This window comes from Monomorium pharaonis, chromosome 7 (genome assembly GCF_013373865.1).
Source record: "Monomorium pharaonis isolate MP-MQ-018 chromosome 7, ASM1337386v2, whole genome shotgun sequence".
In the NCBI taxonomy this organism is placed as follows: domain Eukaryota; kingdom Metazoa; phylum Arthropoda; class Insecta; order Hymenoptera; family Formicidae; genus Monomorium; species Monomorium pharaonis.
The window spans coordinates 10409150-10433070 of NC_050473.1; the positions used below are offsets into that span (position 1 = coordinate 10409150).

The 23921-nt window shown below is 33.4% G+C and overlaps 6 protein-coding genes across 6 annotated transcripts; all 6 read left to right on the plus strand.

Moving 5' to 3' along the window:
• Positions 1-428: 428 nt before the first annotated feature.
• On the plus strand, positions 429-7517 carry LOC118646531 (zinc finger protein 260-like). The gene is made up of 5 exons (XM_036289607.1): positions 429-726; positions 2263-2526; positions 3698-3859; positions 4959-5295; positions 6753-7517. Exons 1-5 carry the CDS (start codon positions 429-431, stop codon positions 7069-7071), a joined length of 1380 nt encoding a protein of 459 aa, XP_036145500.1. The 3' UTR covers positions 7072-7517.
• A 150-nt stretch (positions 7518-7667) lies between these two features.
• Positions 7668-11831, plus strand: LOC105840700 (MDS1 and EVI1 complex locus protein EVI1-A). Its single transcript, XM_036289774.1, has 2 exons — positions 7668-7820; positions 8378-11831. The coding sequence occupies exon 2, from the start codon at positions 8512-8514 to the stop codon at positions 8956-8958; it is 447 nt and encodes a 148-aa protein (XP_036145667.1). The 5' UTR covers positions 7668-7820; positions 8378-8511; the 3' UTR covers positions 8959-11831.
• LOC118646532 (zinc finger protein 121-like) lies at positions 9010-14846 on the plus strand. The gene is made up of 3 exons (XM_036289608.1): positions 9010-9061; positions 12545-12793; positions 14302-14846. The coding sequence occupies exons 1-3, from the start codon at positions 9010-9012 to the stop codon at positions 14532-14534; spliced, it is 534 nt and encodes a 177-aa protein (XP_036145501.1). The 3' UTR covers positions 14535-14846.
• A 124-nt stretch (positions 14847-14970) lies between these two features.
• LOC118646581 (transcriptional repressor CTCF-like) lies at positions 14971-17535 on the plus strand. The gene is made up of 2 exons (XM_036289773.1): positions 14971-15109; positions 15442-17535. The coding sequence occupies exons 1-2, from the start codon at positions 14992-14994 to the stop codon at positions 15786-15788; spliced, it is 465 nt and encodes a 154-aa protein (XP_036145666.1). The 5' UTR covers positions 14971-14991; the 3' UTR covers positions 15789-17535.
• Positions 17536-18518: 983 nt separating this feature from the next.
• On the plus strand, positions 18519-19603 carry LOC118646533 (longitudinals lacking protein, isoforms F/I/K/T-like). Its single transcript, XM_036289609.1, has one exon. It carries the CDS (start codon positions 18519-18521, stop codon positions 18870-18872), a length of 354 nt encoding a protein of 117 aa, XP_036145502.1. The 3' UTR covers positions 18873-19603.
• Positions 19604-22429: 2826 nt separating this feature from the next.
• On the plus strand, positions 22430-23604 carry LOC118646584 (transcription factor grauzone-like). Its single transcript, XM_036289777.1, has 2 exons — positions 22430-22476; positions 22625-23604. The coding sequence occupies exons 1-2, from the start codon at positions 22470-22472 to the stop codon at positions 22792-22794; spliced, it is 177 nt and encodes a 58-aa protein (XP_036145670.1). The 5' UTR covers positions 22430-22469; the 3' UTR covers positions 22795-23604.
• The last annotated feature ends 317 nt before the right edge of the window (positions 23605-23921 follow it).

The following is a 23921-nucleotide window of genomic DNA, read 5'->3' on the forward strand; positions in this document are numbered from 1 at the left end:
TGTATATTAATATTTGACATAAAAGATACAATATTCACGTCAAATAAAATTTCGTATTATTAAAGAATTAATCTAAAATAAATTTCTCTTCCTGTCTCCCGCGACCACACATTTTAAAATAAATATCGGATATCTTAAAAAAAAGACATATGTATCTATGTATTTACGATAAAAAATTGTGGTTATATACGTCACGTCTGAGATTTTTTTTAGATTTTAAGTCATGCATATCAACGTATGCTTTTCTAAGGCATTCATTAAACCAATGCCGCTTGTACGAAATTTAAATTTCGAGCTAATATCATCGAAGTTAAATTTCATCCTTCTCTTCTTGATTTACAGGTGCAACGTACAGTTCGGCTAATTGGACGATACCCACTCTGCCATCGACGTCACGAATTGCAATGTACACTAGGCGCCTCCGTTCGATGTCTTCGAATCAGGGTAACATAATTGCCGGTGGATCAGGTCCCCGTAAGTATCTCTGCAACGATTGCAGTCGAACGTTCGCGTTGAAAGCTTCACTGCTGCGACATAAGGCGTTTGAGTGCAACAAAGGTCGACAACCGTACGAGCGACAAGTCGTCCAGGACGAATATGACAGGAGGAAGTCGAAGAAGAAGCACGTATGTGTCAAATGCAATCGCGTTTATGCGTTTTTTACATCGCTATGGCGACACCAGAAATACGAGTGCGGCGTGGAGCCAAAATTCGTCTGTCCTATTTGTAAGGGTCGATTCGCTCAGAAGAGCAATCTGGATCGTCACGTTCGATCGAAACATTAAACTATCATAAATACCTCGTTACCTTGTATTCTAATGATTTTAGCGTTCGCTGTATGTACATTAGCTATTGATGATCAATGTGCATCGATCATCGCGATCGGTGTAGCCTAGACATCATGCACTTATGTTACATTACTTTTTTCTGCCCTAAACTTTAAAGAGAACTTAGTTTGTAAGAGTTTAATAATATAGATCTTAAGTTTATATCTTAAGTGTTGGACGATACTAATTAAGACTTATTTTATTTTCTCAGATGACTTTATAAATCATGTAGGTAATGGATAAAATGTATATATAATTTGTTTATAATTCTACTGTTATTAGTTAATTTTAGTGTTATTTGAACACATCGCGATATTATTAAAAAATTCCGAATGACGTTATCATAAATAACTATACTTCCCGTTTTTTGCAGTCAATCATAATAATATTATGAAGTATAACTTCTTTAAATTTCGTAGAATGAAATGTCACTTTAAAATTGAGCTTGGACAATTTTTCGAGTGATTTGCTATTCTAATAAGCCAAAATTTATTTTTGCAGAATGAAAATTATTATTTATAGAATAAAAAATGAGCTCATGCAATTTTTGAGAGTAATTGTTTATTCTACAAGATTTAGAGATGTTAACGTTAATTGTAATTTATAGTACTTATTTACAACTTGATTTTTAATACAAATTTTACTCTGAATTTTCTGACAAGTACACGAAAAAAGAAATATAAGTAGTTTTGATGATTACGCGTGTCAAAACTAATAGTAATAAATATAATACTATAACCAGTTAAATGTATGATACAATAAAATATTGATAATAATATTATAGGGTAAACCAAGCGACAAATAATGCTGTCCAAAATTTGTAGTTTTAGGTTTGAAACTGCAAATCCTGAACAGCGCTTAAAATATAAAATAAGTTTAATGGAAGTTATCATTTTCGCAAATTAGTGCGACGCAGTTTTGTTTCAAACCAAAGAAAAGCCACTTGATCATTACGATTGTCGATTTTTTGATTGCCGATTATATGTACATAGTATTAAATGTGTGTATAAGGTATAATAATCAAATAAATTCTGATGTAACTAACAAAGGAGAAAAGAGGATCCTTTATGCACAACAGACTGTCTAGTTCTCGCTACGCGCAGGAAAAGTGCGTCTTTTTACTCTGACAGATCTGCAACATGTATGTTGGTGCGTTTTACACATTCTTTATTATACTCATGATATGTTGTAACATTCGTATTTTGTAATGTGCATAACATTTGTGCGATCGAAGAAACGTAGTAAAGTGTTCACGTGTGCGAAAAGTAATCGAACGTCGGATCGGATGCATGCAATCGATCCTGTCCCATCGTTCTTCGACGTGTCTATCCTGTCCAGCCTCACGGCCAAGAGTCGAGACTTCAGTTACGTCAGTCGTGTCCCAGAATCTCAGACGTGGAGAAATACTCTAACATTCTTCCTTTCTTATTTCTAGGGTTCGTGTTGTATGGATGTCAGAAGCCGCAAGACGCAACGAATTGTACGTTGACACCGTTGACACTACTGACGTGCCCGCAGTGCGGGCGAACGTACAAGATGAAACGCAACCTGAAGACCCACATGAAGTTCGAGTGCGGCGGCCAGAGGAACTTCTTGTGTCACTTGTGCCCGTCTAAGTACACGCAAAATATCAGTCTGCGTCGTCATCTTTTACAGAGGCATAACATTTACCTGCCGCCGAAGTACTCGGCCCCTAAGCGTATTTTTCATAAATAAAATAAATAAAAAATAAATAATTTATAATATAGGACTGATGTTTCTGATGGACGGATTGCAATGACTGCTAATCTATTTATAGTTCCTTTGGACGAAATATGTTTCCTGATTAATTATAAGCGAATTGTCATTTGACGATAAAAATATTTTCATCCATATTCTTAATTTACTTTTAACGATAGAAGTGAGTTGAGGATATGGACTTTTGGAAAAAAAAAAGTACAATTTGATATGTAGTTATAAAGTAGAAGACAGGAATGGAAAGTAATGCTGTTATACGTTAATTGAGTTGTAATTATTACTTTTTTATAATAATGATTTGATAGCGATGTCACAATTTTTTATAACGGTAATGCTAAGACCAGGATTGAAATCGTTATTTTTAACAAGAGATTCATTACGCGTTACTCCCCTAAGAAAGAAACTAATTCCTAACTTTACTCGAAAAATGACTTCCAATCTTGGCATCATATAATGAATAATTGTAACGTCATTATTAAATCATTATTATAAAAAGGTAAAAGTAACGCTGATTCATTACTTGTAACGCGTTATTTCTCATCTCTGACATATATGGTTGAATGAGAAATATATATTGTATTGAATAGTTGAGAATATATTAGGGAACGTATGCTTTATAAATTCTTTCGTAAAAATGCATTTTATATTTTATAATTTTGTACTTTGTATTACATGTTTATTTTTACAATTTATAACTCGTATTTATAAAAGAGACGCGTGTTTTCTGTAGATAACCAAAGATAATGTTGATAAAATGCTCATCAGTAGACTGTTAACGTATTGCAAGATGTCTAACTTGTAATATATAATGTATCATGAGTTTATCGATATATAAATTGCCAAAGTTAAGAGTTAAATAGTTCATGCGAATTTTAAAAACTACTAGCATATGCGTAACAAAACCTTGATTAATTGATTTGTCTGAAAAATTCGCTTGAAGAAATGCAATATATACCTAACTTATAATAAATTTTTGATAGACGATTGTGTACGATTAATTCTTCCCTTCCCATCTTGAAGGAAAGAAAACTGGCACCAAGTTCGCAGTCGAAAATACGCGTTATCGATATTGGTTTGAGAAACATTTTTATAACTGAGGCATTTGATACTAACCGATCATTCCTCTTTTGCAGAGCTGCTGTCGGTACTTGCCACGGAAAGCTTGGTAGATGAAATCCCCAAGAATAATGTCAAAACAATCTTCAATTGTCATCAGTGCGGCAGAACGTATCAAATGAAATACAATCTAGTGAAACATCTGAGGTTCGAATGTGGCGGGCAGAAACCTTTTGCATGTTCGTTGTGCCCTTCTAGATACACTCAAAACGGCAAATTGCGACAGCACATGTTGAACGTCCACAACGTTTTCGTACCTCCACTTGCGTACCGGATGAGGAGGCACGATTATATGTCGGCGAATAATTAGCCGTCTCGATTTAACAATAAACGGGCGCGTTGCCCAGTACAAAAGAAGCTTACCAATCCTTACTTTTTTCCTTTATCCTCAAATAAAAATTTATCGCGGTTGAATACAATTATCTGGTTGAAAATTAATAAAGTATGCGACAAATTTGTTCATGAAGCTCGGCGCATGGTGTGAAACAGAAGCATAGTTGTAGAATATTATCATTGATAAACGGCTATTAATAGACTTTATTTTTGTAACAGGTTGACGCAGCATGATTAATTTTTTCAAAAAACTCTTTGATTTGTATTTTCTAGTTTAGGCTACTGCATCGATTTTTTAATTGTAGAACTTTGAGTTTTGACAAATAAAAATTATTTAATTGTTTAATCTGGAAAATTAAATGTGAAAAATTTGTGACTATTGGTTTGCGAAACCTTGAAAATATTCTCAATAAATATAAAATTTTAGATTTTTTCTTGCTTGTTTTTTTCAATTTCTTGTTTTGTTTTCCAAATCGAACATCATAAAAACTTGTTTGTCAAAAATAGCACAATTATCTTCTTGAAAGAATTTAAAGCAGTTTTTTCCGAAAAAGAAGTATAATTTAACACTCTCTTTTATTTTGTATTTCAATACATAAATTGTTACTTCTTTTGTGGGAAAATAAGATCTAAATTATTTTCAGAATTTAATTTGTGCTATTGATTATGTCTCTTTCTAAAATAATTATATGTAATTGGAAATTTTATGATCACGTTTTTAGAATAAAATGTCACAATTGTGTAAGTATGATATATCAATCCTGAGTAGGGCGAGATATATATTTTTTTCAAGGTAAAATATCTGTACTCGAGGACAATTTACCAGATTGTTCCACTGGGTCATCCATTGGGCACCATAAGTCACGTAAATCGAGGGAAAGATCAGTGCGATCTTCGTTTCGCGATTCTACGTACTAATCCGAGTATGAACATTGTTTTTTTCAGATCTTTACGAGAGCTTTCACACACCTGAAAATCCCATTGTCTACGACCGAAAAGCTCGTGATGCTGCATCCACGAAGATTGCCAGTGTTGAAATGAATGCGAGAAATCGCAGCGGTGAAAATCACCAGCCTATCCAGTGTGTCGCCTGCGGGAAGAGGTACTCGCTAAAGCACAACTTGGCAAGACACGTGCGCTTCGAGTGCGGCGGTCAACGAAGATTTTCCTGCCACCTCTGCCCGAACAAATACACGCAGAACGTCAGTCTGCGTAGGCACCTGACCCATCATCATAACGTTGTGGTGCCCGTGAAGAAAAGACATAGCAACACGAGGAAGATGTACGATCGTATTGTCTATCAATGAAAGAAAGCTTCGCGGAAAGATATCAAGGATGAATTGAGAGTTGGAAGAATCTGTGCCAAAAACAAATCCCAAAGATCTGAATATCATCGAGTTGAAGATAGATTAAGTCATGAAACTCACGTGTGATGAACAACATGAAGAATATTTTATATCGAATAAACCTTTCGGGCATTGCTAGCCTCTGTAGTTTTGCATAGATAATAAAGCCATGAACTTTATAAGAGCTACAATAATAAATGCTATACTGATAATATACTATAGTCACGTTTTGGCTTGACAATAGCAAGTTAATAATACATTATAGCAATACATTTTCCAATGCATCGTATTACTTTTCTAGAATTTATTTTATTATTTACATACAGAGAGGTATGAATTCTTTCAGCAGAGTTTTATCCAAGATTAATGCTCGCAGAAAATGGAACGATATTTCTGGCATTGTTTCTATGGTGAACGAGTCGGTATCTTGAGACTTGTTTATCGTAAAACAATCTTGAGCGCTTCTTGTCGATAAAATATTTTTGCTGTAAGATTTTGCATGTTAACGTTATTTTTATTTTATTTAGTTTTTTCTTTTATGCAAAAACATTGCGACGAGATTCAGTTGATATCGCGCTTTAATTTATCTCTGTCTTGTCGATGCTTAAGATGTTTTACGAAGAACACACAATTTCATCATTGATCTCCCTCGCATTGTCATCAGAACAATGTAGAATTTCATCTCGCGAAAAGCTCGCTCGTTCGTCGATGTCTTGCACGCCCACGGATGCATCCTCAGAGTAACATTTTCTTTCGTTCAGCAGGTTTCTCGAAGTCTCGCTTCCCCTGCGAGTGCGGACGCAGCTACACGATGCTCTGCAATTTACGCAGGCACATGAAATACGAGTGCGGCGGGAAACGCTCTTTCCTGTGCTTCTACTGCAGCAGAAGTTTCACCCAGAAAACGAGCTTGCAACGGCACTTGACGGGGCTCCATAATGTCGACGTTGTCAACGGGCTAGAACCTAGTCTAGACCTAATCTAGACCGTTTATCGTTGTATATCCATCCTGGATTATTGTCATGATCCTTAAGAAATTGGAGATGTGAGAAATCTCAGTTTTCTCAGTCTCGTTCCTCTACTTAAAACCTTTTGTTTAGTAGTTCCTTCTCTTTCCCCCCCCCCCATCCTTGACAGACATGTCAATAATTGAAGGCAGATCGAGCCTTTAAATGTGCAATCAAATGTTCAATTATTCAGCCGATTGTTTGTTCGATCGGACGAGATTCTACGAGCCGCGTATTTTTGACGAAAAATGCGGCAAACTACTTTTTCGAAAAGTCGAGAGATTTCGAAACGTGGTCTAGCGGTCTAGCGGGCTAGCGCGGATCAAGTCTTGATCGTTAAGACTCGCGTCTTGTGATCTCGGTCAGCAAGGTGAGCTTTACGACTAACACGACTATCATCTTCGTCTTCTTCCAGATGCGTCCTGGACGGCCGTTCAGTCGGGACCGCCCCGGAAGTCGCGGCACGCAAATTACCTGAAGGACGAGGATCTCGCCCTTAAGTGCCCGCGGTGCGGCCGGGGTTACAAGGTCAAGCCCAGCCTGTCGAAGCATTTGAGGTACGAGTGCGGCGGTCGCAAGAACTTCTTCTGCGAGCTATGCGGGCGCAGTTTTACGCAGAACGCCAGTCTGCGCCGTCACCTGATGCAGAACCACAACTTTTATCAGCCGCCGAGAACACAGTGTGTCCGGAAGATCGTCAAGTGAAGAATTCGCCATCTTGTTATCTGAAGATCATCCATTCTTGAAACGTGCAGGCCTCGGGTAGAAATTCATTTGCTTACGGGAACGGAAATCTTGGAAGACGACGTCCCCGTGAAGAAATGACTCAAGTGGACTTTAATGAACCGTACGACTTCCCGTGTCTTCTTGCGAAGATTGTTACGTAGTTTACCTCCGAAGATTATAGCGCTCCGTAGAAGATTAAGTGAAACTTGTAACACACATGTACATCCCAATCCACGCAGTGAACCTACGTACACATATGAAGATCCATCACACGAAGAAAATAATTGTAATAGTATGTCTTACACATGATCCGCGCAAATAATAAAGTTGTAGATGCTGATAACATTTCGTGCCTAGATTCACAAAGAATACAGAATATATACTATTCATAGTAGCAAACTTAACAATAAATCAGTCGACAACGAGACGCCATGATCGTTTGTTGCCTCCATGCTTCCTGACAATCTTCGCTCGGTGCGGGTGCACACTGTCTTCCATGAAGATTAATTTTTTTAACGAAACTTTAAGATCATTTGTAACGATCTTTTGTAATTTCTATTACAAAAATAATTTTTAAAATCTGTAAATAGCTTGTCGAAACTTGCGCAGTATTTTTTTATGCATTTAATATCTTTATTATTATTATTATTATTATTATTATTGCGGCGCATATATTCTAATTTTCTTCTCGGCGCCATCCTACGCCGGGAACTTCGTATCGCTATCACGTATGTATTTACAAATTCTTAAAATTTCACTAATAAATCAGTCTTTCTTCCCCCCCCCCTTTTTTCTACTCCGCTTTCCATAAGGTTTGCGATAATCCCGTCTATGAATTTAGTTGCAAAATCGCGTCGTTCTTTTAACTTATGCGTTTAATCTCTGTTATTGAATTTCCTTTAAACATTCTAAAACAATTCGTGAAACGATCATTTTCTTTTTGCAGACCAGTTCGCACGCGTTCCAGTATACGCATTTTCCTTTCAATTTTTTCAATTTTCCTTCCTATTATCAATTTGATAAAATTTTCATCATTCGAGACTCAGTGTACTTAGAATTTATTTATTTATCGCAACAAACTAACAGCTGCTTGTTTAATCACAATATTAATCTTTTTCAAAATCCACGATTTTCTGAACCTTTCGAGGTTTCCCTACATTCCGCTGTCCATCTTCAAATATTTCCTTCTAAAGCATAATGAAGTTTTTGTTTTCTTTTTTTTTCCTTTTCTGCCTAAATCCGATCCCATCACGGCTTCCCTTAATATCGCCATTTTGATTTTCAGGTGACAAATTCAAATTCTCGGATTCTCGGATTTTCCTAAAATCACCGATATCACCCGCGGTCGCCATTGATCTTACCATCGCCAATCCAGTTTACTTCAACACCAACTACCTTGCCAGCTCAACCTCGCTATCGATGCCCGCGTCCGCGTCCGTGCCTGTAGCACCTGTAGCGCCCGTAGCGCAGAGCTTGTACATCCCATCCTTGAAGGGAGATGAAGCGCAGGCCTCCATAATCAGGCAAGGCAAGATGTGTCCCAATTGCGGCAAGGGTTTGGCCTGTCAGTCCTCCCTGAAGCGTCATCTCGAGACTGTCTGCGGCAAAGTTCGCAATGTCAACGGCAAGTGGATATGCGTTTGCGGAAGGAGATACGAAACCATAGGAAGTCTAACGCGTCATAAGAGATTCGAATGCCGTGTGGAACCTCAGTTTCACTGCATCTTTTGCGGAAGAAAGTTCACCCAACAATGCAGCCTAAGTAGGCATCTGAAGAATAAACACTCCGAGGGAAATATCAGCGAATCTGTCCAGTTGAAATCGAATAGCTCATCGAAGCAGATCAACAACAAAGTTTCGGACTAAATCGTAATCCAGATCATTCGAGAAGATAATGTGGTGCGAGCGCCGGAAGTGATGCCACTACTGTTTATTCTTGTCAAGAGATCTACAGGTCAATTGGGAGAACGTGAGATAACGAATTATAGAATACAGTAAATAATCAGAGACAAAGTGATGATGAGTGTTATAAAACTGTCGCTTTTATAAAAAACATTTTTTCTTTAAACTATTCTCGAGAGGAATGAAAGTGAAAGATCAATCACCGATCAAAAAATATATTAGGTGAAAAGATCGTGAGAAAGTGCTACTTCACAATAAATAATAGTTCCTTGAGAATAAAAAAACAAGATGAGCTTTACAATCGATTAGGAATTAAATTTTTTCGCTGTTTGAGAAGAAAGTGATATGTCGGACGATTTTAGGATATGACAAGGTTCCTCGTGAAAAAAATTAGTTACAATAAACGTCGTTATTAATAAGATTTTTGGAAATTATCGCGTGTTCAGATGATCTCGCGAGCGTATTAGTTTTTAAGAAAAGTCGATAAGATACGCTTTTAAATTTCTAGGAATATCCTTTCTGTTGAGAACAAGAGTTCAGATAAGGAAAAGGAATTATTTAAAAAATGTTTTTAATTAAAAAATTATTCTTAATATTATGAAGAACATACGTATGCACTGCTGCTCAATTTTAATACAAAGTGCTTACGTTATCTTTATGCACACGTTAGCTTTTGTTTCTTATATTGATAATACAATTCTCTGAATAGATATCGATATATTTCTGTTTATCATGGATTATTGTTAATGAATAATCCAATAATATGGATTGTGTCATGTACATTTTCTTATGTACATTATTTTACAGATATTTTATCATTAGATACACAAGATAATAAATTATCTTAATATATATCAAAAAATCAAAAATAACATATAAAATCAAAATTATATTATATTATAATTTCCATATTATGTTATACTTTTTAAGCATAGAAATTTTAACTGTATGTATGTGTATGTAAATATATATAAAATTATATTTAAATTATAATAATGACATGACTTTCCTTTACGTACACATAAATGACATATTTGGTTTATTATAAATACACTTTTAAAGTAATCATTACTACAGTCAACGAAATTTTTGATTGTAATAATATATACATGATAAATAATTTAGTTGTCACAATTGTTTAGATTATATAATTTATTACATATAATTGAGCGGAAAATAACAATTAATTAAAAATAAAAAATGTGTTTTTATTTTATAAATAATATTTTTATTTTCTTATTTTATTTTCTAAATTCTATTTAATGTGTTTTTTAACTTTTACTGTTTGATCTATTTTACATTTTAAGCTATAGTAATGATCTATGATTTAACAGAAATATAAATGTTTAATTAATACTTATTTTTAGATAAAATGTTAAAGAAATTACTTATAGATATTTGTTTAAATTCTAAATTGCCACATACATATGACAATTATTAGTTACTATATTTTTGACATTATGAATTTATGATTCACATCACTAGTGAGTCACATAATTATTTATATAAACAGTTTAAATTTCGATTTCTAAAAATTTCGATAGACTTGAATAACTTGATATAGGCAACTTAATAATCATGCGAGCGATTATTATAAATAATGAAATTCTTTAAAGAGCCGTGAAATTATAGAAATCTGAACTCTTGGATCCTTGGATCATGTTAAGTTACACAAATTATATACGTTACGCTTACGTAAGGTAATGTTTAAGACTGTTTGCAACCATCTTTGAGTGTTACGCTGTAATGGTATTTTGGAAAGAACCAATGGAAGAAGACATTGTCGACACGTCAGAAAAAAAAAAACGAGGGAACAGTGTCGTGTTATCTGGGAATGATTTTATGTGCTCTTCTCTTGAAAAGTGTCTTATAGTTTGTAACGTACACCTTAATAGTATATTGCAGCATAGCGCTTAAGTATGCTTTGTTATTGATTTTTCAGAATGTTGTTTGCACGAAAATGTCACGTGTTTGTCGGTATCTGTCAGTACGTAGTGTAGATATTTAACGTTATGTTTTGTCAACTTTCCGTTTTTATGCGTTTAACGCGGAAGTACGCTTTGAGTACCTTTGAGGTGCGAAGCGCGAATCTCAATCTGTAACAACGACGAATTAATAGCTTCTTCGTCGTACATATTTCTATAGGTTTTGCGTGAAAGTAGGATATAATTTTTCTCATGTCTCTAATTTGAGTATCTCTGTACCTTTAACGTCATGCTTTAATCATGCTCGATGCAGTTTTTATTATTACTTATTTTACTATACTGGCACAACGGAAAGGATTTTAGGCTAAGATATAATACACAATGGTGCACTTATGACAGTTTTTCAGTGACATACGAGCGTTGCGACTTGAGTTAAACTCGATCGAAGAGTTTTCGCGCGGTGTCGAGTGACGAAATTACCAAAAACAGGTAGGACCGCGCATTTACCTCATTTGAGAGACTGTTAAATTTCGTACGTCTGCGATGAATCGGAAATTTTTGACATATTGTGCATTTCGGCTGTGAAGTTAATTCGAAAATTGTTGATCTTTTTTAATTTCTATATAAAGTGGAATTTGAAGGAATTTTATGCGACGCGTCGCGATATTAAAATAGGCGATAAAAATTAGGCGAAAGTAAGAACAGATAAATAGGGAAACATTTGTGAGACAATCTACCATATGAATTTGAATTTACGGAACGTTCGTTTGCATTGATCGATACGTTTACACATATATATGTTACAAATATATCTGTATATCTTGCAATACAAAGGGAGTACAACTTATGACGAAATTTTGTTGTTCTGTAAAATGTTACTTATGCATAATAAAATCATACGGTTTACACATGCCCTGCTGTTTCATTGTGTCTCCAGATATCTCGCGACAGGATACAGTTTCTACTTCTACGCAATTCTGTTAACTCTTCGGGGAAAGATGTTCGGCCTCACCTACTTTTCGGAGTGTAACTTGTTTCTCATATCCAGCTTAAGTTCGTCGAAGGATTCGTGCGCAGATACAAGAGAGGTCCCTTCGCTGGTGGTAAATCTGTTGTGGATACTCTTCCTGTGATCATGGGAGTGCAAGAAAATATGTCTCTCCGAATTTTGCAATTTTCTCTCTTTCTTTGAATTCGAAAATCCTGTCCATGAGCTATGCTCGATTTGTATCCATTTGCATCGTTGTCCGCTGTGTACAGAGTGTTTCACATCATGTTTTGAGATATTGGAGACAAGATTGGCTAAAGAGAAGCGTTGGGGTTTTGAAAGTGACGAATTTAAATTGGTTTTTCCAAATTAATATTTATTCAGTTTGTATCTTTTTCTTTGTCTTTCTAGAGTTTTTGAGACACCGTATTCGGCATTGTTTTTAGTAATTATATTTTGTCAGTTGGGGAATACGAATAAACGAGGTAACAAGTCGATATTCGTGATTCGGAAGGATCCATCAAGTTCAGTCGATGATACAGCAGACGCAGCACGATCATATTTCATTCAATCTTATTCTCTTCCGTTCCGCGAATATTTGTCATTATGCTTACATGAGATTCTGATCGTGTTTCAGCTAAGCTGCGATTCTTCTGCGACGGATTGCCGCGTGACATTTGGAATCGATGCAAGGAAGAGCTGCGTTGCCTCAAATGCACAAAACGGTATAGCGACTGGCGCAGTCTGCGGAAGCACATGAACTTCTTCTGCCAGATGGAACCGCTCTATCCCTGCCCGTACTGCTATCACAGAGCCAGGATACCCACTCTGTTGAAGTACCACATTGTTCGCGAGCATGCAGCTCTCACTTCAAGCGAGGAAACGCGTTGAAATCTCAATTATGTAATAAGCGCAAACGACACAGCGTGTAAGAACATATTTCCGATAAATCGTAAACAAACTTCGCAAAAATACGTCCATTTTATTATAAGATTAAGTGAAATGTTGGAATATTTTGCATAATCCCGGTTTTTTTTAGAAAAACAAAATGAATTTTAATTAAAAAATTTTTTTATTAAATGAAAGATTATATGAGACTGATAAAACGTAAGATTTTTGCATAACTTTGCATTAATTTTCTAAGAAATAAAGATTGCAAGAAACGTTTTGTTAATCCTTCCACTGTATATTTATATTAAAAATTTAATATAAATTATATTGATTAGTTAAATTTATATATAATATTATATTGAATTATTGTATTTTAAAAATTATATAAAAATTTTATTTTAATATTTTATTCTGTTACACGAGAGAAATATTTTTATGTATGTTGCAATTATAATTATTGTACTTTATTTATACGATAAAATTGTATTAATGCGATTGCGATTCATAAAAGTGCAATTAAATATCAACATTTTAAAATTACATTTAATTCAAGTCATATGATTCAAATATGACTTACATCCGCTATGACATGTTTGTACAAAATTATATTATTAATATTTTAGTTTTGCTATTTATTATATAAATAAATTAATTCGCGTTTCTCTGAACACAATTAGTAAGTAAAATTTTTTTTGTAAAATTCAAAAATTTGTGATTTAAGATTTTATTTCTAATGGATATTGAACATATTGTCTTCATTATAATGTTCGATAAAATTGAATACAGAATATGTATTAACACAATAAATTGATGCGCTCTTTCAACAAGAGTTTTTTATGATATAATCTTGATTATCTTTATCTTGGTTATCTTGTCTTTACCTCATCAATAAATTGCAGGATTGGGAAGTAAGGTGTTACTTTTTTTTGTTTGAAACTTTAACTTTTAACATTGTTACAGCAACTTTTACAGTAATGGTAACGAATTTTATCGTTATTTTATTCGTTACTTTATAAATGTATAATATATGCACGGATTATGTTATGTTTAACCAAAATCATTACAGATTTCGTATTTTGTCAAATAACGTCATAGACAATTTGATGTCACTTAAAAAGAAAGTTACTTGACGATACACAAACCATTAAAACATTATGAAATAAACATTCCCTATTCTGATATAAATTGTATTAATAAAAATATCTCCCATTTCCATTTCCTATCTTCCGAATTTAAATTGAATTTTAGCCGCATTAAGAAAACAAAAGGTACGAAGGTAAAAATCTTATTTTTCAATTTCAGATTTCGTAACGAGTATATACGCAATATATGTGCACTTACCACGGTCGGTTCGACGTACATGTGTACAACGCCGTGATATTGCCGTTGTGTCTCGTTGTGTTCCCCGCGCGTTTCGCCGACTTTTATCGGAGAACGTAAGAACTCTCCTCTCACGAAAGTGGCTCCTCTGACCATTCTAACATGCCTGCGTCTAATTTGTAGGAATCGGCCCGGCCACCCTGCAATCCGAGGACCTTGGGGAGTACGTGGGCAAGCCTAACTTCGTGTGCCCGAAGTGCGGAAAGGGCTATGCGTGGAAGGCGAGCCTCCAGCGTCACCTGAGCACCGTATGCGGCACGCCGCCCATGCTTTTCTGCAATATCTGCGGATACAAGACCAGCCGCAAGGACGTTCTCTTCAGGCATATGCGGCATGTGCATCCGAGATCGCAGTAGCGCAACAACGGGAAGTGAAACGCGAGTTTCGCGCCGAACGAAACGCAGTTTCCGGAGGTGGTCCACGTTAATCCTGAAGCACGTTCAAACGGAACTTCCGTGCACCATGTGAACAATGCAAATTTCGATGTTTTGCAGTTGATGCAAATAATACATTCGCAACCGAAGCGTGTATTAGACGTTACGATCCATTAGACATTAATGCATTTTGTAACAGATTGCAAGTGCAATTAAGTATATTATACAGAATTATAACGCAGTATTAATGCAGTATTATAAAGAATGAATAATGAGTGATTTTTTAGTGAGTTACATAGATAGTTTTCTCGAATCCTCCCTCAAATGATTTTAATTGTTTCCTGGCTACCTAGTATTCTTAATATCGTAGTACATATATTAATATGGCGCTGTGATAATTAAATAATAAATTAATATAATAAGATTGATTGTTTTAAAGATGACAATTTTTAGGGATATTTCTGCTATCTGCTTGAATCTTTGCTTCGAAGTTGAGTCGTACTGGCGAACTTTAAATCTCATATTTCGTAGCCTACAAAAAGAAGAAATAATGTTAGGTGGGTAAGGATTCTGAGCTTAGCAGCGATGTGTTCATTATATTATGGCGATATCACATTTACATGTTTTAATCATTTTTTAATATATTTACCTTATAAAATAGCTGAGGCTGTTTAAATCAAAGGTTCTCAAATGTTTAATGTTTGCAATTCAAAACTATTTAGCTTAATCTCTCAATTGGCGTGTAATGTATAATTGCTTCGATCGAGATATGTACTACAGTTCACGGCGATCAGACAGATCTTAGGGTTCTTTTATACGGACGATTGCTTGCGATTGTTCCCATGAGATGAACACATGGCTACATCGTAGCTTCCTTCGTCTGTTTCAGGCAGCAGCAATTGGAACTTACGCGGCGATGCGAATAACTATGATTCCACGTATTACAAGCGATACACGTGTTCCTACTGCAAGAGAGTCTACATGCCAAAGAGCCTGCTAAAGAGGCACATGCAATACTGTTGCAAATCGAATACGCGCAACACGACCTCGTTCTCCTGCACCTTCTGCCCGTATAAGAGCATATACAAGGCGAACATGGAGAGACACGTGAGAAACGTTCACAACACCGGCGCCCTCAAGTTCCGCTGCGAGCTCTGTAACTTCCGCAGCAATTACTCCTTCTGCGTTCGCAGACACGTAAAGACCTTCCATCGCACGGACGAGACTCAGAAATAAACGATTTCTTTCTTTACTAGGTTCTTTCTTTACTAGGTTTCATTCTTTACTAGATTCTGATTTTATCCTTATCGACGTGTAATGATTCTCTTTCTAATAATGATTGATAATGCGTTACCATCATCAGTACTTCTCTTCAGTTTTCGAATAAATGGATAAAAAAGGAATGGAAAATGGTATCTCGACGATCAAATTTCTTCATATGTTTAAAACGTAAAATTAAAATTAATGTGACTTGATATTACATGTATCTGTTTGTATTAGAATGCTTTTCTGGGTCGTATTTAAAAATATTGGACCAGTAAACAAATCACAACCAAAAAGATATATGAATTAATAGTGATATTGTCTTTTTTTACGCATCAAAATTCTGTGTGATAAGCCAAAAACGTAGATAATAATTAATGATAAATTAATGATAATAATTAATCAATTTGTTTAAATCAGATTTAACAATCTTAGTTTTATATTTTAGAAAATCATGAACATCATGAATCTGAACAATTCATTCATTAATTCATTAAATCAGTCAAAGTATATGAAGACAAATACATAGTAGACAGTGTAAATAGTAATGTAATACTTGAGCGTCTATTTGGAATATTTTGCGATTAAAAACTTGATCTGTCATAAATCACTAACTAAACTAGAATTTCTATCAATTGAGCATCTCTATACACGACAGAGAAATTATTATAATCTTATGTGATCATGTTGATATAGTTAAGTTTTATGAAAACAAACGCCCAAAATTCATCAGATTTAGACAATATAAATATACTTTTGCAACTCAGAAGGATATAATACATTCTAAATTGATGTATGAGTGCAATGATGATTGTTATAAAAATAAACCTTAAATTTAATCTAGATTTTATTAATTTATATTTGAAAGAAAAACATGTAAAATTGTATAAGCAAAGAATGATGTTTTGCAAGCTTGACTGAAGTTATTAAATTATTTATCATATATTTCGAATTTTAGCATTATTCAAATTATTTTTCTGATTGATGTCACGTTACGTTGTTTTTCAACAAAATTTTATATTTCTAATATAGATACAAATCTATTTTTATGATAAAATGAGGAAAATACTGGAGATTTATCTTTTTCTGAGAAGTTTAAAACAATTTTTTCTATTAAATAAAACGTAAAACAACAATTAGAAAGTCAATAATTAAGCTTAGAATTGTTATGGCATTGGTAATTAAATCTACATAAAAATGTGTGTTTGGTTATTGCTTTTGTTAAATTATACATAATAAATACTTAAAATTTAGAAACGAATATAAATTTTAACAATAATTGCGTGTCGAGATTGTTTATACTGGTATGTTTATTGCGCGTGCATAATTGCGATACATTGAATACCAATTATATTAAATACAAACGATACCCATGTGTTAACTATTTTTTTATATTATATATAAAAATCTAACTTTTCTCTAACTTTTTAGATATATCTAACTTTTTATTTATAATAAATAATGTTTTGCTTTATAGCACATACATATTCAATGTATGGATCTACTTGTACTTCAGCTTTCTAATTTTAATATTGATTTGAATATATTGCTAGAAGTTTTCTTTTGAGTATAGAGACTTCTTATAATACTGGATTAGAAGTAGCTTAAATACATTAAAAATTATATTTGGTTTATTTTATTGATTATTAAATGATACTTAATTATTTGTAATATACACAGAAATGTAAATGTAACGGAAAATAGAAATTTTATATAAGAAGTTTGTGGTGTATCTAATTATTTAAATATCATTATTGATGAAATTAATATAATACATGTCTTTATTAATATTATAATTAATTCTTACGAATAGATTTTTAAATTGCATGCAAAAAAATATTTATGTTTTGTATTCAACTTAATTAGAGAAATGTGTTTTATATGTATATTATAATACTCTTTTCGTGTTCCTTGCTTATCTCTCGTAATATATATATTAAAATTCTAATTTTTAAGATTTAAATTAAATTTAAGATTTAAATTAATATTTATAAAAAATATTTTATTATAATTAAATTAAATTGATATTTATTTGTATACATATTTTAATTTTTTAATATATTTATATATGTAATATCGTGTTGTATTCAAGAAAAATGTCGTTACAATCAATATTTATATATATAATATTGTTATTATGTATTTTTTAAATTATTGTTTTTAAATATTTACTGATGTGAACTGATTGTAATTATGTGTTAACATTATTTTCATTAATTCGATTATTGACGTTGTTGTTTCAGCCTTGTTGTGGCACACGTACTTTTCTCGTCACAAGAAAATTAGCCAGCTCAATACCGGCAGAGACAAAATGTTACACAAACAATATAGACATGCTGTTATTATACGCAAGCGCATTTATATATGCACTGATTGCGGCAAGGGTTACACTTTAAGAATAAAACTCTGGAAACATCGGAAGTACGAATGTATGAAAATATGAAGCCAAGGTTTAGCTACGAGGTTTGTCCGTAAAAGTGCTGTGTCGATAGGTACAAGAAGAAGCAGTGAACTACATTTTCTAAAATAATTTTTTAACTGTAATTAATTCTCGTAATTCTTGTAATTAACTCCTGGTGATTTCCGTCAAATTGTCTCAACAACATTTTTAATATTCTTTCAACCTCGTCGACTTCTTTCCGATACCGATGACATTAATGGTATCGAAATATCGATATTGTCTATGAGGTCCTCTCGGAATTAATGTACAAGTCGGGTACACTTGTGCGTGATATGTCATCAATTGCTTTTATTAACCGATCTGACATTGGTGTTTCAGCATTATGGTCTTGCAAAAGGATACACGGATACATCGATGATGCGCAACATCAGCAACAAGGAAATGTCGACACGCGTGAGAGGACTTACGTGTGTGCGGATTGCGGCAAAAGTTACGCGGTAAAAAGATCCCTCTGGAGGCATCGGAAGTTCGAGTGCGTGAATGCAAAACCGAGATTCAGCTGTGACATATGCTCGTACAAGAGTCCTCACAAGTGGTGCATCAACAAACACAGGAAGAAGCATCACGAGATCTTCTACAATCACTTTTCCAATTAGAGCTCGTAACATTGAACGTTGTTCTTGTGAGGAAACAATTCGTTTATTTTACTCACATAAATGAAAAATTTGACGTGACTTATGGCACGTGAAAATAAATTCCGCTTGACCGCAAATATCCTTCGGATGACTTTTTAATTCACTTTGTCGTGGATTAAATTTGAAATAAAAATTTTTATGCACGAAAGGATATTCTATTTGGAATTATATAAATGAGGTAAACGATTTTTATGTTTTTTTTTGGCTCAACATTACCTCTAGTTTTTCAATTATTGAACATGCCACTATAACTTTTTACATGATTATATCGATAAAAAACTCGTACTTTCTAAATAAATAACATATAATCGATATGTAAATACATTCAAATATAATAATTAGTAGTCAATTTGATTGATGCAATATACTATTATTACAGGTTTTTTATATTAAAGTTGATAGTTTAAAATATTCCATTTTATTGAAGTAAAAGTAAGCATTTTAATATTAATTATTGAATGACTGCAATATATTTATGAAATTTAAATTGTTGAAAAATTTTTCTATTTATATTAGAGTATTTATGTATTATATAGTGAAATTTTTTAAAATATTTCGTCGAAATTTTCGTATTTATGCTTTTATACATGACTTATGTAAATTGTGTTGTATGACTGTGTATATAAATAATATGATATGTAATATATTAAACGTGAAATAAACTGAAAGTTCTTGTTGTCAGGCACAATGACCATTATTTTGCTGAATTTTCTTTTTAGGGATTTTGACACTTTGAGCACATATATGTTAAGATATATATATATATATTTTTTTTTATTAAGATATATGCATTACGAAATATATGTAACTATAACAATTAATTATTTTAATTTTTGAAATATATATTTCTTCAATAGTGAACAAAGATATCTTAAGATAAAATTTAGATTGGAAATAAAAATTGTTGAAAAATAGCAACAATGCAGAGAAGAAGAGAGAGAAAAAAGCGGAAGAAAAAGAAAATAGAATATACTTTTACATAAAATTTTGATGATAGCAAATAAAATAGAAGATGTGATATTCATTGTCAACTTTGGTATTTTTATTTTTTTAGTCGTTTCTTAAAAAGTCTGCGTTTTCGCAAATTCTCTTAAAATTCTTTGAGATTTTTTTTAAAATAAAATATAATTATAGATTCTTCAATGGGGAAGTTTAAAAAAAAAACAGTATAATGTTTAAATTAGTTATTTAAAAATTTATAGATATAATACAACAGTTTTTTTTTCTAGTTTAATTTTTGGACTTTGGCTAAGTTTGGATTGCTAAGTTACATGGTAATTTGTGATCTTAGATTATCAAAAGGATCTGATGTTTGTATATATTATTTCAGCAATGAGTGCTTTAATAGAAACATATTTGGCAGCTTGGTAAATTGATTTCTAATCCTTCTGATCTCGAATCAGATTCCTTCTAGAACTTATAGAGTAGTTGTCCTGTGTTAATTATTTGCAAAGTTTTCTGAGCTTTTATTGATTTTTAGGATGGCTTTTAAATTCTAAGGGACGCATCAAGCTTTCGGAAAGAACACATTTCCGATCTTTTTGTGGCGAAAAATAGCCATTTGAGATAATCTATAGATAGAAATCTTAGTTTGATTTATGAGATTTTATGATCGATTGTAAATTTGATCTTACGTTATATTTAAATTCAATCTCAATACTTTTCATGCCTTTTGCAAACAAGCAAAGTATACTTTTTGATGTAGATAAATTGTTTCTATTTTTGCTAATATGAACATTTCGATTATTTAAATTATTTCTTTTTTATTATATCTTCATCTGAAGATTAGTCGGATTTTTATATTTGCAAACGTGAAATGATTACATCTCATAAATCAGATTAATTGTTGCCCGCGAGTGCTTTCATCGTTCTATTTCGATACTGCTGTTTTTGTTGAATCTTTTTCTTTTGCGAGGCTCTTGAACACAGCACTGTTGAACTCTCAACTAACTAACTTGGTCCCTCTGTTTCCAGCTTACCGGAAGATGTACATGGGCGATCAGGTTCTCGGCTACACTTGCACTATGTGCAGCAAGTTCTACAAGATGTGGAGCAACTACCTAAAGCACAAGTGCGAACCGCCGCAATTCAAGTGTCCGCTGTGCCCGTTTGCTGCCTTCAAAGCCTTCATCTTACACGCACATCAGGCAGAGCAGCACTTTAAAGTCACCTCGCCGAACACTTAAGCAACCTACAGCGATCCAGATCGGGGAGAAATTGTCAAATTGCCTTAGTCGTCGTTACGATTCTTCGTGGCACGTGTGCCATAACTGCCGTGACTGCCAAACCGTTCTCGAAGAATTTTTGCGGGCCCGCAAATACAAGGACTTATGAACGACTTATTTTGAAACGTCGACGACCGTTTTCTACGTAGTCCCGATTAGAAATCTTTAAAGAAAGCATTCTCTCCGAAAAATATATTTTTTCTGAATCATCATCATCATAGTATAGTTCGACATAATACATTAATAATCAGCGATCAGCGGATTTTGTAAAAGAAATCAGATCTCACAGATAGACGGTGCACACTTTATAAATGAAAAATAGAAATAAAAATCGTCATTTGTAGTATATCTTTCTTCTCCCTAATATTTTACTATATAATTATAGTAATGCGACCCCGATGTATGCAGAAATATATTACGATAGTTCGTATTCCAGTGTAACGAATAGCATAGTTTAGTCTACGAGGTGAAGGAAAGAAGACTGAATGACAATAATAAGGCTTAGGATATGCGAGATTATTTCTCATCGTGCTTTAAAATATTATGGATTTTAAATGCTATAAATGCTATTTTTTTCTTTCGTAAGGCACACCATATCGCTTTGATGAAATAGAAAATATTCACCTCCGCTGCATCGAAGACGATTGGAAAGAACAAAGTATACTATAAATGAATATTTTGTCCACCGAGGATCAGTAGAGATCTGATGATAGATATTGCTGCCACTATAAACTATTGATTTTCTCTCTTTCTCTCTCTCTCTCTCTTTCTTTCTCGCTGCATACATCAATCTCAAAATTTTATTCCGGCACAAAGTGCCGGCGGCTTACGCAAACACACGATCCTAAAGATACCGTATAATCCGTAGTATTTATAAATACATGTATTTTCGTAATACCAACAATAAAGTCTCAGAAAAGCATCAAAAGGAAAATGACAGTCTCATTCTCAGCCAACGTGATATTTATTCAGTATATCATATTTTGCTACAGTATAGCAAACCTTTTTTTTTCTTTTTTTTCTTTAAATCACTTAACGAAAGCGAATCTAATTTTTACCTAAATAATATCATAAACCTTATTTTTTGACACGACACAAACCTTTTTTCTATTTAAAAAATACTTTGAATTATGTTTTTTGCAGAGTCTTGTAATTGTTGATTTCTGTCGATGGAAATATTTTGTTTATTGTTGTTGTTTCTTTCAGACTCGATCAACGTCGTCTTTATTCTTGTCTAAGTACATTTTTTTAGGGCACTGCTGACAGATGATGGAATGCGCTCTTTGTTTCAGATCGTCCCAAGGATTCGGCAGGATCTCAAGACCTCAACGAAATGCCCGGTACGACACTGAAAAAAAATCCAATATATACCGCGCACGCAGAATGCTAATGTCGATGCTAATGCTTTTGTGGGGGCGAGAGCATTGTTGATTGTCGTTACGTGCGTCGAGATGGTTACTCAAGACTGCGTTCTTCCTTCCGTTTCAGGTTTCCACACGTGTTGCGAATGCCAGAAAACATACAAGTCTCGGATGGCCCTCAACCGGCATGTGCGAGAGGAATGCGGCAGAATCTTGTATACCTGTCCATATTGTCGCAACATCATGCCAATGAAGTTCAATTTATTGAACCACCTGAAGAAGGAGCATGGTTGCTAAGATTTAACTCGTCGACTGATTGTCGAAGAATCAATTCTCTTATCCGCTTCGCGATCGATTGATGTTAATACTGCTTCTCTACGAAAACAGACGAAACTTTCTTGGAAACTCGACGGTTCAACCTTATGCGTTTTACAATTATAATTAAAAATAATTTGAGAGATATTTGGTGCTTTATGTGCCGCGAGAAATTAATGAAATTTTATATGGTGTGGCACCTTTTGCTATGTAAAACAAGTTCATTAATATTAACATAAATATGCAATGTTGATAGATTATATTGTTAAATAATTGTCTAAGTCAAAAATATCTCTAAGCCATATCTTTTCTGATGATAGAATATTGTAGAAGTTATTATACACATCTTTTTAAACTATGTTAATGTTACTTATAATTCACAATAGATTTTGTGACAGAGATGATAGATTTTATGTTCTTTTTGTCTTTTCCATTAAATTTTGTAACTATTATAAGAGTAATTTTTATTGGCAGACTCGCTTTTATTTTTATAAACTAATAAAACTTCGCGTGTGATTATCGATGTTTATTCAACCGGTACGATATATATATTGTTTTTACTACACTGTAAAATTTAATAATTTTTTTGAATTTTAAACATTATTCACATTAGGCAAAAGTAATCGATATTTGAGAGGAATTTTGGATAGCTGAAGATTCACCAATAAACGAAACAACAAGTTTAGTTTTTTCATTAAACAAAATCGTAAGAAAAACTCCTTTACATACGATAAAAGTACAAGAAATTTGTTAGTTAAATGGATAATAGTAATAAATATGTTTGAAGATGTAGTAATTGTGTGAACGTTAAGATTAATAATGAGGGAATACTAATGAGTGCATGAGAGAGTTTGATTATGTTTATCGCAAGTTTATATTTTGCTTTGTCATTTGTTTCGTGCTTATTCTGTCTTCGTCTTTAACAATTACATAACCCGGTCAGACTATAAAGAAAGTACACATAAAAATACAGAAGGTGCGTAGATCTACGTTTGCGGTGTGTGCGCTCTACTTCCCTAGTGTGTTTTTACGAGACATGAAATATTAACATACTCTGATAACATTCAGAGGATTGGTCGTTAATATTCGATTTTTAGTTACGTGAAACT

What these genes read in the sequence shown, in the direction of transcription:
- LOC118646581 (XM_036289773.1), top strand. Translation starts at nt 14,992, where the DNA reads ATGACAATTTTTAGGGATATTTCTGCTATCTGCTTGAATCTTTGCTTC. An exon ending in AAAAGAAGAAATAATGTTAG is followed by an intron (nt 15,110 to 15,441) that starts GTGGGTAAGGAT and finishes CGTCTGTTTCAG; the next exon opens with GCAGCAGCAATTGGAACTTA.
- LOC118646531 (XM_036289607.1), top strand. Translation starts at nt 429, where the DNA reads ATGTCTTCGAATCAGGGTAACATAATTGCCGGTGGATCAGGTCCCCGT. An exon ending in AAAATTCGTCTGTCCTATTT is followed by an intron (nt 727 to 2,262) that starts GTAAGGGTCGAT and finishes TCTTATTTCTAG; the next exon opens with GGTTCGTGTTGTATGGATGT. An exon ending in CATAGCAACACGAGGAAGAT is followed by an intron (nt 5,296 to 6,752) that starts GTACGATCGTAT and finishes GCTTTACGACTA; the next exon opens with ACACGACTATCATCTTCGTC.
- LOC118646533 (XM_036289609.1), top strand. Translation starts at nt 18,519, where the DNA reads ATGTACAAGTCGGGTACACTTGTGCGTGATATGTCATCAATTGCTTTT.
- LOC105840700 (XM_036289774.1), top strand. Translation starts at nt 8,512, where the DNA reads ATGCCCGCGTCCGCGTCCGTGCCTGTAGCACCTGTAGCGCCCGTAGCG.
- LOC118646532 (XM_036289608.1), top strand. Translation starts at nt 9,010, where the DNA reads ATGCCACTACTGTTTATTCTTGTCAAGAGATCTACAGGTCAATTGGGA. An exon ending in TACAGGTCAATTGGGAGAAC is followed by an intron (nt 9,062 to 12,544) that starts GTGAGATAACGA and finishes ATCGTGTTTCAG; the next exon opens with CTAAGCTGCGATTCTTCTGC. An exon ending in CACTTCAAGCGAGGAAACGC is followed by an intron (nt 12,794 to 14,301) that starts GTTGAAATCTCA and finishes TCTAATTTGTAG; the next exon opens with GAATCGGCCCGGCCACCCTG.